This window comes from Indicator indicator, chromosome 26 (genome assembly GCF_027791375.1).
Source record: "Indicator indicator isolate 239-I01 chromosome 26, UM_Iind_1.1, whole genome shotgun sequence".
Classification (NCBI taxonomy): Eukaryota; Metazoa; Chordata; class Aves; order Piciformes; family Indicatoridae; genus Indicator; species Indicator indicator.
Window position 1 is genome coordinate 1,174,188 of NC_072035.1, and position 15,415 is coordinate 1,189,602.

Sequence of the window (15,415 nt, forward strand, 5' to 3'; positions counted from 1 at the left end):
CTGCAAGTCTGCAATAGAAACGGAGCTAAGAATTCCACGCCGGGCCCGGGCCGCGGTTTCGGTGGTGAATGAACGCACCGCCAGCCCCAGCGGTTCGCACCGAACGGGTTCCCCTACTGAGGTAACAACAGGCCGGAGGGTCTGGATCGAGGGCTGGGGGGAAGCAGGGACAGCCCGGTAGCGTTAATCCCCTATGCCCTGGGAGCCCCACGGCGGCACCGCCCCGCAGGGGCCCGGGCCGCGCAGGCGGAACGCGGCTCCGCAGCCCCGCGCGGCGGCGGCAGCCAGGTCCCTTCCGCCGGGGCCGGGTTTCCGGGCGGTCAGGTGACGGCGCCCGCTGGCACTGCAGCGACTCCGCGGCTCGGGGCTGCCGCGGGGGAGCGGCGAGACCCGCGGGTGAGCGGAGCTGAGCCGAGCCGAGCGGATCCAGACTAGTGGCGGAGGGCTGGGGGAGTCGGGGCCGGACGGCGGCTTTGAACGCGAGGGGAGCGGGCCGAGGCCGGGCCGCGCCCGGGGGCCGCTGGGAGGCCGGAGCCGCTGGCGCCCGGCTGAACCGAGCGAGGCGAGGGGGAACGGAGAGGGGCGGGGGCGCCGCGGAGCCCTCAGCCTCGGCCAGCCCGGTTCCCGGCCTGGTCCCGCAGCCCTGGTGCCAGCGTCCTGGCGGGCCTGGGGTGTGCCGCCCTCGCTGACAGCTCCGGCCCGGGTTCGCCGCGGCGCGCAGGGTCCGGCGCTGCCCGCCAGGGTTTTCCTCCGAAATCCCCGTTGGTAGCGGTCGGGTGCCTTGAGCGGACAGCTCTGCGAGGAGAAGCGCTTGTGTGGCATTAGATTAATGCCCGGCGAAGAGTGAGCTTCTGCTACATGCCATTATTCTTTCTTTTTTTTTTTTTTCTGTTGGGAATTTCTTGTTACTGCCTAACCCCCATCATAACCATTTTATTCGTTGTATGCTATTTTGGCATTTTGCTGCTAACCTGGTTAGCCCACTTAAAGGGCATTTACTATTTTACATAACACTCTGAACCAGGAAAACATTCAGGCAGTGTTACCCAACTGGCTAGATCCATTTTCTTTTTTTTTTTTTTTCTGTCCTTTGGAATTTATGAGGTAAGAGGATAAAATCTTTGTCTAAAGTTTTGTGCAACGTTTTCTTGGCATCTGTGTTATGCTTTCATGGAATGGTTAAAAAGTCCCCAAAACAACAACTACTTTAATTGCATGCTTTTTTTTTTTTTTTTTTTAATCGTTTGCACCAACCTCTTGAATTAGTGAGGTGGATTGAATCCTTAGAGCTGTCAGGAGAGTCTTTCAGCCAGGCTCTCATCCTGGAAGCAGTGACTGTAAGCAGCACGTAGGTTACAGAATCCCAATTAAAGAAATGAGGCCAAGCAAGGGCACACAGGTCTGTGAGGCAGGCAGCTGACTGTCAGGCCAGGTGCTCCCATGGGCTCGTGTGTTGGGACTCCTTTGGTAGGAACGCTGCAAAGTGGCTCCCTGGTGCTGTGCAGGGTACAGAAAACTAAAAGGTGAACTGGGAAAATGTTTCTGAGGTGTTAAAATGTAACATGCTGGGGAAACAGAATAAAAGTGTAGTGAGAGATAAAGGTGTATTTAATGATTAACAGTTGGACTTCAGTCCTGTGTTTAAGAGTACCTAGTAAGTGACTTTCAAGAAACAAACATCCTTTCTTCTAGGCTGTCAGCAATTGCCAGCTAGCGTTCCCTGGCAGTTGTGCTGAAGTCCAGGCAACTATATCAGGTTAAGAACCAGGCTGTCCTTAAACATATGAGTAGGCATTTATATAAAGCCTGAGTAATATTTTTAGATTTAAATAGAATTTCTAATGTTTATAAAATTTGTCAGTTGTCCCTGAAAACAACCTTGTGACTGTAGTGATGACAGAAAGAGCCTGACAAGTTTTCCTTTTGGTTTCAACAGCAAGAACTTCAGAAACTAAATCAGAACTTCTTTCAGAAGCAAACTAGATTTGGATTGTTTTGGTGTCATTAATCCTAGGTAAAATAAGATCCCTGAGGAAGGATAGTTGAAAAAGTGTCTGCCTAGTGGAATTTTACATCCAGGAATGCTCAGCTGTGTATTAGATAGTACAATGAGGAATAAATGGGGGCAGGGGGTAATTAATAAACTAGTCAGAGTCTAGTATCCTTACCAAAACTTTTCCTCACTGCCCTTGAAAGAAAACTCAGAAGTCAGTACTTCAAGCAGCCTCATGTTGTAGTTTCTTCCACAAGTGTTTCCTACAGGTGATGTGATTCTAATCTGTGTTCCCTCAGATTCTAATCTGTGTACCCTCTGTCTTTCTCAGGTTGAATTATTGTTCACCTGCTGAGCTTCCAATGGATTTTTTTGTATGCTTTAACTTGTAGTTGGAAGTCTCCCAGGCTGTCCTGAAGCGTTTCTCTTGTATTTTTAGAGGCAGGTTAGTGTCCTTTGGCAAACACAGTCACTTTTCACATGCTGAGCTCAGAGGTGTGAGCTCTGACAGTCACCCCTGGGCTCCTGTTTGCCTGCTGTGCATTTATAGATGTAGTTTTTTGAGTATATTTTTTTGAGTGAAATTTCTTTCTTAATTCCTGGTGGTGAGATGCATACACAGTACACAGACCTTACCAGTTTCCTTCACGTACCTCCTGTGCTTGCAGTTGTCATGCAGCTTTGGGCTCCCAGTGTGCTGTCTGCTCCTCAGAGGTCTGCTTTCACCAGCTCTTAACCAGCCACGCTGATTCTTCCTGCAGCTCAGTGGCAATTGTGTTGGATCCCTCAACATGTATCTTCACTTTTCTGTCTTTTTCATGCTCCTTCAGACTTTTTTATTTGGGAAGACTCCTTGAAAAGGGACTCTTTGTGTCTTAACCATTCATCTGTTGCCACTCTTGGATGTAATAAATGCAAGTGATTCAGTCATTCTCCATACAACCTGTGGGGATAACATAGGGCTCATCATTAAAGAAGATAAACAGATAATATAGATAGCTTTTAAGTAACAAAAACACTGTTTTCCTGTAAATATCTGGAGAGCAAAGAATCAAGAAAAAAACAAATGTTTGCAGTTAGATTACAACTGATTTTTTTTTATATCTTTTCACTTGTTTGCTGCTGCTCATGTGTCTAGGGTTCTATAGAATTGGTTTGGAGAGAGGGACAGGCATTTAGCAAACCTGGACTGGCATCTCTCAGTTCTGTTCACATAATCCCAAAGGTCATGTTACATCCCAGTGTACTCTGTCACCCCTCTGACCTTAGAGTGAAAATGGGCTGGTTTGGTCTGATGTGTTGGTGGTTGATTTTTTTCAGTTTGTGGTTTGCTTGTGGTCTGTTTGTTGGTGGTTTTGGGTTTTTTTCCCCTTCAAATTTTTGTCTGAGCAGTTCAAGGGACATTTTGACAATTCTGGTCTTGTTCTCCACTCAGAAGAAGCTGACTTTGCATTTGCACTGCTCCACAGGCAAGAGCCAACGCTTGAGAAGGCTTTTCAGAGTGAGAGTGTTTTCATTGCTGTGGCTTGATGTGTACTGTGGCTATTGTAAATTGGTTGTATCCTAATGGGTCATCAGGCTCAATCAGCCTCTGGAGAAGTAATAAGGAGAGGATCCCAGTACAGATTAAGGAATGACCCTCTTCTAGCAGAGCAGATCCAGTGCCTCTTGGGTTACATCATTTTGATCTTGGTTTTGCTACATTCGTCTTGATTCCATTCCATTACTGATACCCCGGGGGACATCTCTATCATCCTTCTTCATTACTCAATGATCTGTTTATTTTTTCACAGTTACTAAAAGCTAAGGGGTTTTAAGTAGGTGTTTGTGAAGGTACAGATTTGACCTCTTTGAGTCTCCAGATTGCTGGTGTTACATGTATGGAATGTAGTTTGAATAAAAGGACCTTATTTGCCCATATTTGTTTTAGGGACACAAAAATGAATTTATTTGTGTCTGCTAGATATTTTCCCTGTGTTACCTGCCAAGACATGAGGCAGGCATTTCCTATGTTTGCTCTATAAAATGATGATGGTGTTTTTCACAACCTGCTGTACTCCTTGGTTTTAAGGAGGTGTACTTGACATTAATTCCCAGCAAATGTCTCTAGGTCCAAGCTGGTAATTTTTCAAACATTAAAGCACTGAACTGAAGATTGCTAGTGAGGATGTGTGAAAAGCCAAGCATCTGCTGTGTGTAGTTCATGGGATGGCAGCATTTCCACCTGCTTTGAACTAAGAGGAATTTTAATTTGGTATGATGAACTGTGGTGCTACTGAGTATAAATGAAGTTATGGTGTGAAATGCTGGGAGTCAGCAGTGCTGAGAGTAATGTATGGTGAAGTACAGCATCTGTAAATACAAAGCTGCCCTCCTGGGACACTGTGCAAAATGATGTAACTGAGCGAAAAACCTCTGCAAAAGAACATTTCCCTGGCTGTAGCTGGGTGTCTTCCCAGCAGTGTCTTCAGGAGGTGTCTTCAGTGGGGTTGCATTGCATGAGAACAAGCTGTTGTCAGTGATAGCCAGAGATACTGGGGCGGGTATTTTGCTGCTCTGCGCCTGGGCTTCAGCACTGGCACAAAGAGGGAACACTAAGGAAAGCCTCTAATGCTTGTGTGGTAAGTTTGCTAAGAAATTAGCTTCTGAAAAAGTCAGGCTACCCTTTTAAAATGCTTAACTGTTTGTACACTTGAGAAGAGTTCAGATAATGACTTGGTTCTCTTTCACCACCTTATCGTAGGATTCCTATCCCTGCAGCAGCAACATGATGGCAGAATTTCATGAAAAGCACAGTGCAATATTTGAAAGATTTTTGTTTTGGTCAGTTAATTTCTGTAATTGCTGAAACTCTTAGTTCTTGGAATTGAAAATCTTGTACTGGTCAAAGTGTTTCTGCCTTTTGCTGAGTCCCAAAGGTTTGGCTCCTGTGGAATTTGCATATCAAGGAATTAGACTGTAGAGATTGTTGCTACCTACATAACATTTATCTAGTAACATAATTTATTACCTTTATGAGGGGTGAAAGCATGTCAGTAAAATTAAAGCACTTTAAAGTGAAATTTTTAGTACTTCTGCATTACTGCTAGATTAGAAATGTTTGATGGTTTGGAAGCCCTCAGAGTGCTTGATGGTCCTGTCCCAACACTGCTGTGACAGCAGCAACCTACTGCTGCAGAGACAGGTTGAGTACTGAGTCACCTTGGCTTGCCATTATTGTCATTAATATCCCAAACTCATCAGTGCTGCACTGAAGAACATACATTAAGCCAGTCTGTCCAAACTGTGAATTGTTTCATGATTAAATCCTGTTTCAGACTGCATATGGAATTTTTGGAGGAGCATGTGTGACAGGTGAGCTCGTTTAGGAGAAGATGCTGTGGGTGTGTTTTGACTGTGAATCTCAGCTGCTTTATCAGGAACCTGAAAACATAGGTCACATATCAGCCAGGGCATACTATAGGACTCTAAAGTAGCTTAGTTTCTAAAAAAAGCTCTCTCTTGGCTGTGTTAAACTAAACCCATCAACAACAGGATTCAAGTGCTTCTTAGATAAATCACTACCAGTGCGGAGCAGCACAAGAATGCAGTGTTAGAATGACAAGAAGTTGTTTAAAATTTCTTTTTTTTTTTTTTTCTTTCCTTTCTCACTGCCAGGATTCCAGCAGGAAAACATTCTTGGCCTTGTGCCTGAGTGGTTCTTGAAGATGGCAAGCAAAGGACCCACAGCTTCTGCATCCACAAAGAGCTCCAGTACTGGAGGGACCAGCGGCAGCAGTAATGGTGCTGGGGAAAGTGCTAATCAGGACAACACTTTTGAATGTAACATCTGTTTAGACACTGCTAAGGATGCAGTTATCAGCTTGTGTGGACATCTTTTCTGGTGAGGATTCAGCCCCTCCCTGTAAACCAGAACACCCTTTCTCTGATCACACAAAGGCCTTTGGCTTCTGTAGTACTAGGTGTCAAATGTCTTGTATAAAAGGAGTCAGGGCCATGGGTTTGGTTCAGGAGCAGTTTGGGTTTGCTCCTCAGCCATTTTTCATTGCTTTTGTTCCAGGTGGTGGGCTTACTGCATCTTCAACTTCCCATTCTTCTGGATTATTCTGTAAAACCAAACAACCAAGCAGCTCCACATAGACAGGCCAGTGTCTGTTGGCACTGCTTGGTTATGTGCTGCTTGGTCTAGCATAGATATCTTGTTCAGATCTAAATTCCTCTCTAACCTGTGCATGGCTAAATCTGCACCTGGAACTAGGTTCTGGAGGCCAGACTGTAGTTTTCATACTTTCTAAAGCTTGCTCTTTTTCCCTCTGAAACCATGGAAACAATTCAATTAGCTAAGAAGCTGTCACACCTGGGCTGTTTCTCTTTTCCTGTGGTGCTGCACATGTAGTCCTAACTTTGCAGTGGTGTGATCTGACTTGGGAGTGCACTGCACAAATCTAATGAGTGTGCAGCATTTCTTAGTTGCTCTTTCTTGACTGTTAAGAAGCTGTTAAGGGTTGATATGGCCAAATGTTTGGGGGCCTTCTATTTATTTTACACGGTAGGCTAAATTATTCTCATTAATAAAAAGAGGCCTGAAAGAGCATTTCCTTCCTGTGTAAATGTATGTAACATCTGAAAATGCAGGGGTTTATTTTAGGATGAGATGGAAAAGCACTTGCTGATGGCATGGTAAAATAAAATTAGATTAAATTATGGCACAAAAGGATTTGGAAGAATGGAATCTTAAAAAAAATAGCATGTATCTTGTCTGAATAGTGTCATCAAAACCACTGTGAAAGCTGATGGTTACTTAGCAGTTTTATCTCATAGCTTGCTTTGTCTTTGACTTTTCTGAAGTTGCTATATTAACTCTGAGTAGCTCTGTGTAATCGGAATTTCTCTGTCCTGAGCAGCTGGGTCTGATCTAAGTAGCGGACTGCTCTGAGCCTCAAGTTGGGCTAGAGGCCACCTGAGGTACTGTCCAGCTTGAGTTACTCTGTGTTTCTGTGGATGTGGCTGACGTTTTAGCTGAGTGTTCCTCATATGACTTCTTTTAAGGTCCTGAAATGTCATTACTGACATCACAGAATCATAGAATCAACCAGGTTGGAAGAGACCTCCAAGATCATCCAGTCCAACCTATCACCCAGCCCTAGGCAATCAACCAGACCATGGCACTAAGTGCCTCATCCAGTCTTCTCTGGAATGTCTCCAGTGATGGCGACTCCACCACCTCCCTGGGCAGCACATTCCAATGGGCAACCACCCTCTCTGTGAAGAGCTTCCTCCTAATATCCAGCCTATACCTCCCCTGGCACAGCTTGAGACTGTGTCCTCTTGTTCTGCTGCTGGTTGCCTGGGAGAAGAGACCATCCTCATTTGTATCTTAGCTCAGGGATATCTTTTCATGGTGTCAGAAAAGTCTGTACAGTAAACACTGAGATGAATGAAGTCTCTCTGTGGCTCTTTGGTATGGATGAGGACCCAGGAATCAAAGGTGATAGGCAGAGAATTACCTTAGTAACTTAGCTTGCACAATCCAACAGGACCAGTGCTGATCGGGCTTTCAGAAGTGGTTTTAATGGGTGGTTGTGGAACTGGCCCAGCTGGATTCCAGGATTCTGTTGCCTCCAAGCTGTGCTCTCTGTGCCATGCTTTATGCGTTTGTTGGATTCAGTTGTCAGTGACTAACTCTCTTTTCTCCTCTTTTTCTGCTCTGTGAACAAATTGTCCTGGGAATGCTCACAGCTGGCCTTGTTTACACCAGGTAAGGCAGGTTTTGTTTTACTTTGTCTTTCATCAGCTCCTGTTACTCAATAAAGCCCTTGGTTCTCTGGAGTATCCCCCTCTTTTCAGTGTTTCTTTCTCTCCAGGGCAATGGCAGCCTGCTCATGCAACCCCATGTGCAACACCTTGCAATCACCAAAAGGAAACTGAGATTCTGTTCCACTTGCCTCCTGCTTTTCAGTTTCTTAAACACTGAGTATTCCCAGTTTTGTCAGCAGGATGACTGTAGGCAGTTCCTAGTGGCTTAGTGTGCAGGTTGTAGTGCTGAGCATGCTCCTCTTTGCATAGTTAGTGTTTTACATTTGGTACCATCATGGAAGAGACAGATAAAAAGGAGGCCTGTGCAGGACTGTTGGTACTGGTTATTTTTCCTGTTTTGCTGCAGTGCAGTTCTGTGCAGGTCAGCCAGTGGGGTGTACCAGAACAGCCACAGTGCCGGCTCTGCTTTGGAGCAGACTTGGCGTTTATGAAAAAGTTTTGCTCCATGGCTTTCTAAGAAATCCTTAACTCTCTGCCTGCAAATGAGGTTTGCATGGTGTTGTTTTCATGGGCTTTTACAGTTTCCTAATCATTTCCTTTCTTTTAGTGGCTAGAGACCAGGCCAAACAGACAAGTGTGCCCTGTGTGCAAAGCAGGAATCAGCCGAGATAAAGTTATTCCTCTGTATGGAAGGGGGAGCACTGGGCAGCAGGACCCCAGGTAAGAAACCTAAATACAGCTGTTGCTGTGGGAATACTAAAGATGAAACTTGAGTTTAAGGTCTTAAGATGAAACTGTCAGAGTGCTACATTTGCACTTTGAAATACTTTGTCAGAAGACAGAGCTGACAGTTCTGCCGAATATTTCTGGCTTTTTCAGGGCCTGGGTTTGCACATCTTCTTGTTCAGCTGGCAACTTATTTTAATTTGATGTGGATGTTAACTACGACTTACAAGTAGCAGGTTGCAATGAGTGTTACCTGACTGGAGAAGCTTATATAAAGTGTTGATGTCTTTAGTTACTAGCATTGCAGTGGGATTTTGTTATTGCAGAGTGCAGTAACTTACTTCAGCAATGCTGAAGGTTCCTAAGCCCTGTGGGCTGCTTGCTCACACCTCCAGCTCTGCTGCAGCATGCCCCTGTGAGACCTGCTCTGTATTTGTTGTGTCTCATTAGCTAGGCTACTGCAGATACCCTTGTCATGCATATCCTTGCACTTGACCTAATTTCGAAACTTCCTGTAGAGAGAAAACTCCTCCACGACCCCAGGGACAGAGACCTGAGCCAGAGAACAGAGGGGTAAGTTGAAACATGCTCAAGCAGACAAGTTGTCTTTGGTGGTGGTGGCGTTTGTTCACCCTGGAGGACATGATGTGTGCATGAGGGCTTGGGTGAGGATCCTTCAGCTTACATTTCTTGCTCGTCCTCAGTAGGCTCTTTGCGAATAATTGATAGCTGTAGTGTGGCAGAAAACTCCATCCCTACAGTACTCTTTAGCATCCCAGAGAGTGGGCTGACTTGAGTCGTGTGTAAGCAGCCCTATGTGGCATCACTGGAAGTGATGCTCTTCCTACTTGATCATTCTCCATGTATAAGTACAAGAAACACTTTGCTTTGAGGATTCTTTGTGGAAGGACATTTCTGTCAAACTATTCCTGTTGTGGAGATAGATAATCCATGTGTGAACCTGCTTTTTGGCACTGACATCTGCTTCTGGCATTTCTATAGGACGTGCCTGGACCATGGCATTACCAGCTAAAGAAGGGAGATACCTGTTGGATGTGTGTTGATGTGAAGGGCCCTGTGGTTCTTCTGAGGAGATTACACTGAGTGACTGTAAACAGCAGCTGGCACAGGTTGAACAGCTGTGAGTAGCTGGCAGGCCAGACCATGACGTTCTTTAGCACTGTGGCAGTGAGCATGGCCTGATGAAACAACTGCATTTTGCCCTGTAACTCAGCCTGGGCTCCTTGGAGAGCGTTGCTGTACCTCATGCTTCAAGCAAACAACTCTGCTGGCTGTGATTAAGGAACCTTTCTGTACTGAGAGCTCAGTTCCCTCTCATTAGAGATTTGCCTTATTTAATCACCTTTTAGCTGGTGCTGCCCTAAGTCAGAGGAATTTGGTATGAAGACACAGCAGTAGTGATGCTGCCTTGTTTCCTGACAGGGGTGCTGGGCCTGCCACGCAGAGAGCTTTGCTGTCTCTGAGAGTTAATAGCTGAATGCTTGTGAAGACTCATAATCAAAGGAATAACTCCTCAAATCAAGGATCAACCCAAAAAATGCCGGGCTTTTACTACATGAGTGAAACCATCTCTGTCCTCCCACTGTTGGGAGGTGATAGATCAGAGTTGTTCAGAATTGGTTTCAAGACAAGAAGCCAGTTTGCAGGATTATAACAACAGGGCAGCTGCCAGCCCTCAGCTGGGCTCAGACATGATGCAGTGCTTAGACTGGGTGTGTGGCTGGGTCTCAGCTGTTGCCCTGCCTTTACATGGTAGCAGTCAGCTTGGTTGAGAAGCCTGATCTTTTGACTTGATGTGGTATTTTAGTCTGGAACCTGTAAGGGTCAATATTGTTGCATTGTAACTCTTCCTTCTTTCCTCCTTTCCTTATGCCTTGCATTCCTGCCCTAGATGACTTTATCTGACACCTTAACCAGAGTCCCCCTGGTAAATTTTTTTTTTTTTTGGTACTGTTGTTTTCTATAATGCTCTCTGCATCCCACTGGCAATTTGTCACTTTACTCAATGTTTAACTGATGTATCATGAAAATCAGTGCAGATGAATTTTTTTACAATGCCTTTCTCATATAGCTAATAGCTGTTAGTTCATTGTTAAGACACTAGATAGAACTGGTGCTGTGAACCTGGGCGTATTAGCAGTGTGTGTGCTGTTTGAAATTGAGAAACATTACCAAAGTGCTTTTGCTAACTGCCTTCAAGCAAGAGCTATGGTTCCTACTTTGCATTTTGTCAAGAGTTTTGGGTGGCTCTGGTAAGTTTGTCACTGTGTAAAACACTTTCAAACCAGAAGAACAAAGAGGGATTTGAGAGTAGTGTGGCACACCAAGAGCTGCCAGACATCATGATACCCGTTCAGCTCTAGGGATGCCAGTGAGAGGGCATGCCTGCACTTCTAGCAAATAGCTGACACAGACTTTACATGGTTGGTATCTTGTTCCTCCTCTGTGGCTTTGTTCTCTGCAGGGCTTCCAGGGCTTTGGGTTTGGCGATGGTGGGTTCCAGATGTCATTCGGGATCGGGGCCTTTCCCTTCGGTATATTCGCGACAGCATTCAACATAAACGACGGGCGGCCTCCTCCAGGTACCACGCATGCTCTCCCCTCCTGGGGGCCTGGCACGAGCTCCTTTCACCCTGCTAAAGGGCAAAACTGAGCAGTGAAGTACAGCAGTGCTGTACACAGCAAATGAGGGACAACACCCAGAAGAGGGCACACTGCAAGCATACAGGTTTTGTACAAGTGCCTGTATGAGAAGTGAGTTTGTCACGTCCATGTGATTTACTGAAGGCCCTTCTGAGAGGACAGCAGAGCTGGAGAGGAACAGTGGCCCAGGAGACTTCTCCCCATTAATTCAAATGTCGCTGGCACTCCAGCAGGTTCCTTTTGAAAACTGAGGCAAACTGGGCTCGAATTTATAAATAAAGAGGAGTCAGTAGGGGTGTGTGGAGACCCTTATCTTGGAAACAACTGAAAAAGACCATTTCCTGAAAGATGAGAAGGAAAAAGTCCATCTGGTGATCTGTACCACGAGATAATGACAGCAAAGATTGCTCCTTTTTCAGAAATGTAGGAGACAAGCTGTTCCACAGGCAGTAACTTCCTGGTGAAATGATTTAACTTATTTTAATTAAGAAAAAATATTTAGGTTACTCCAAGTACTGGCCTTGCAGTCTAAAAATTAAGTAATACCCAGAAAACCTCCTCCCTATCTGCACTGAGGTTACATGTTTTGAACCAGAAAACCTACTGCCCAGGACCTTCTGGACTTCCTGTGTGACAGGTTGTGCCTGGCAAATCTTCTTCACCATGTCCTATGGTGTAAGGACTGTGAGAAACAGAAACACATTCGTCACGGCACAGTGATGTTGCCAAGGATTCTGCTGTCCTTGGGTCAAATTAACTTGCCTAGTAACTATGCTTCAGTATCCACTGAGGTGTGTGGAGGTGTGACTGAGCTGAAGGGTATGTAAATGGGTGCTGGCGGAACAGCCATAATTGGACCAAGTCATTTGTCTGCTGTCTGTGGTTCAGTAGAGCAGTTCCAGAAAGGCTCAGTTTGAGCTTTAGAGCTCCTGTGCTTTTCTAAGTTCTCTTGGCTGTTCTACCATTTCCTTACTCTGAGGTGTTTCACCTTGATGGGGAGGAGCATGCAGGAGGGAGGTGGTGCAAGTTCCTCAGGATGGAAACGGTGAACTTGGCTCAGCAGTCAGCAGTGAAGCAAGCAGTGAAGTTGGCTCAGCACTGTCCCCGGAGTTCCTCTGTGCTCTAGCACTTGGAGCTGCTTGCTACTATGAGTCATGAACAGGTTTAGCAGAGTCCTGCTTTGGGGAGCTGACTCTTGTCTTCCTTCTGATTTTCCAGCATGGCTGGCCAGTCTGAGAGTAGCAGATGGGAGTAATTTCTCACTGAGTCGATTCCTTCCATATCTTTCCATTTATGAATGCAAATTGTTCAGAATATACACAGTTCTGGAGAAGGAGCTGAACTGGTTTTTGTACTTTGTTTTCCAGCTGTTCCAGGGACTCCTCAATACGTGGATGAGCAGTTCCTCTCCCGCCTCTTCCTGTTTGTGGCTCTGGTGATAATGTTCTGGCTGTTGATTGCATAAAATCTTTCCCATTATTCTGTATACTCATGGCCAACAAGGCCATCAAAACAGTTACAACTGCATCTCCATCCCATTTTAAACTTCTTGGTGTCTGGTTCCGTAGCTAACTGTGGGCTTCAGGAATTGGTGGTACCACAACACCAGGAGGAATCTCGCATTTTGCACCAAAATTGGAAATTAAACATTGGTTAAAAAGCATATTGCAGCTCAGCTGTCTTGTACAACAGGTTCCTGCCACAAACCGTGGGCTGAGCTTTGAGCCCCACTCCTGAAAGGAGTGCTGCTGTGAAACCCTGTGCCAATCAGTGACACCAGGTTTATGTGAAAGACAGTTGCCCCAGGGTGAGGTGGGCAGGTAAGGAAACCCCTGCAGTGGGATCACTGTCTCAGGCTTGGCAGCCACGATGGATCTGCCAGAGCTGCGGATGTTGTTTAGAGTCTTCATGTCAACACCCAACCTCCTTCAGGAGATGCTCTGCAGCACTGCTGAGACTCTGGGCACAGCAGGTGGTGCAGATGGAGCCAGGTTTGTAGACTGGTTTCTTTCCTTGCGGCTGTTTCCCGGCATGGCAGAAAGCCCCTCCTGAAGCGGTTCTAGTGGCTCTCAGAAGAAGAGATACAAATCTATGCTGCAATTTCGTAAAGCCTGAATTTGCTGGAGCCAGACCCTGGGAGCCTCTCTCGCTGTGGAGCCGGGCCGAGCTGCTCAACAGTAGCACACAGCTACCTGCCTCACCTGGCCCACCCTCCCTGAACAGTGTTGTCTTCCTTGGTTCCGCGCAGCAGCCCGGGGCTGTGCTCCTGGATAATCCCCTCAAAACCTTGTCACTGTAGCTAAGTTTATTCTGCCCAAGGCTCTGAGACTCTACACACAGTGATGTACTCCAAATAAAATCCTATTACAGATCTGAGATCAGCTTGTTTGGGGAGAGAAACAAAAGGCATCTTTATGTGAGTGTTGATGTTAAACTTGTCATGGTGTAAAAATTACACAGGAGGAGAACTGAAATCCTGCCGTTGCTAGCACGTGCCATGGTAGGGAACGTTTGGAGGACCTGCTCTCTACAGGTGTGTACAGCAGAATGGCTGCAGTGCAAGAGTCTCTGCAGTGGCTACCAAAGATAATACTCGAAGTGTTGGAGGAGTTCACAGCCATTTCTGTTCTGAGGGGAGAATATCTGAGGCTTGGCATCCTGTTGGGGATACAACTTTAAAGAGTCTTTGTGTAGATTGCTTCAGAACAGCAAACAGGAGAGATTCCCTGCCAAGATGAACACTCAGTGTGATTCTATGACTAGGCAATTCCGTTTCTTTTCTCTTACAGTTTTTAGGTTATTTTGATTAAGGTTGCTGACGGTCATAACGATTTCCTGCAAGATCGATATTGTGACTTCCCTGGCAGTAGACAGGTGACAAATCAAGTCATAGAAGCTTTGTTTCACTAGCTAGGGTTTTGCTAGTGTATGGATAAGGGTCCTGAGCAGGACACCTTAAGTAATTGTTGTAAAAGCTTATTTATGTAATTATAAACTGTTCACTTCTAGTATCAAGGTGCAGGATGACTGAAGTTTAACTTGCCTACCTCCAAAATTCCTCTGGCAAGTAAAATGTTGGAAAGCTTCTGCAGTGTTTTGCCGCATCTGGTCAAATTTATACCAGACCCAATGATAATCTGGCAGAATATATTGTTCAACTGTAAATGGCTGAAGTGGTGCTTCAACGTCAGTTGTGTGGCACATTTAAGAAGCTTAACTTTTTCTGTTTATGGTTCATTTCAAGTGCGTAACTTGGTAACTAGGACCCTTTCTAGGGGAAAGGCTGCTTGTAGCAGTTGTTTTGTGAGCTGTTCCAGCGTGCTGCAGCTTTGGCTTCCCTGCGTGAGCAGGCAGCACCACCTGCTGCTGGAAAGACAAAGCTGGTGTGGCACTGAAAGGGACGGGTTTGAAAAGCTCGCTGCTAAGAGCCGGGCTCCTCCGGTGAGGAGCAACGTGTCCCTTTAAAGCCTTTTTCCGATAAAGAGGACAGAAAAGTGACTGTAAGAGTTTCAATAAGTATTTAAAGTGACCTAACTAACATATTTTAAAATACTGAATTTTAATGGCTTGGGGTTTTTTCCCCATCTACTGGATTTAGGTGGAGGTGGCGCAGAAACACGACCGTGAGCTCTTGCTTTCTGGCAATCCAAGAATGAAATAGTCTGAAAGTGTTAACGCTTCTGTCCCTACCTTGGTGTTTTGTATCGTACCATTTCCTCTCCTTGTACTTGGACTACACACAGCCCGTCATGGCTCTTTTAGTGCATTACCATTACTGTTCACTAATTTTCACTGTTGTGAAAGTGATTTAGAATTAAAAAATGATTTTACATTGACCGGAGTGCGCCGCCGTTACTTTGTGCTTAGCGAGGTACCTGCCCCAGCCTTACCTCGAAGACGAGCTGCTGGCCCATGCTTCAGGAAGCGGGACGGGCACGCCTCACTTCTCCTTCCCCGCGGTAGCGGTACCGGAGCGGCTGGGCCGCCCCAGCGCAGGCCTAGCCGAGCCGCGGGAGCTGCCGCGCGCGCCCGCCAGGCACGTGCGGGGAGGAGCCGGGGGGCCGTCGCACTGCCATTGGTGTTCGCCGCGGAAGGGGCGGGACGGCCTTCGCCGAGAAGCGCGGGAATTGGCTGGTGGCAGTGAGGGGGGCGGGGTGCCGATTGGCCTGTGGCGAGGAAGGGGGCGGGGCGCTGATTGGCCCTCCGGGTGGGGCGCGGTGCCGCGAGAGCGGCGAAAGGAAGAGAGACGGTGCGCGGTCACGCTCCAGGTGCGGG

At 46.4% G+C, this 15,415-nt stretch overlaps 1 protein-coding gene across 1 annotated transcript; it reads left to right on the top strand.

Annotated features, from left to right (window-relative positions):
• Positions 1-387: 387 nt before the first annotated feature.
• Positions 388-13,126, top strand: RNF185 (ring finger protein 185). Its single transcript, XM_054392682.1, has 7 exons — positions 388-396; positions 5,651-5,876; positions 7,733-7,751; positions 8,358-8,470; positions 8,995-9,049; positions 10,962-11,079; positions 12,508-13,126. Exons 2-7 carry the CDS (start codon positions 5,701-5,703, stop codon positions 12,603-12,605), a joined length of 579 nt encoding a protein of 192 aa, XP_054248657.1. The 5' UTR covers positions 388-396; positions 5,651-5,700; the 3' UTR covers positions 12,606-13,126.
• The last annotated feature ends 2,289 nt before the right edge of the window (positions 13,127-15,415 follow it).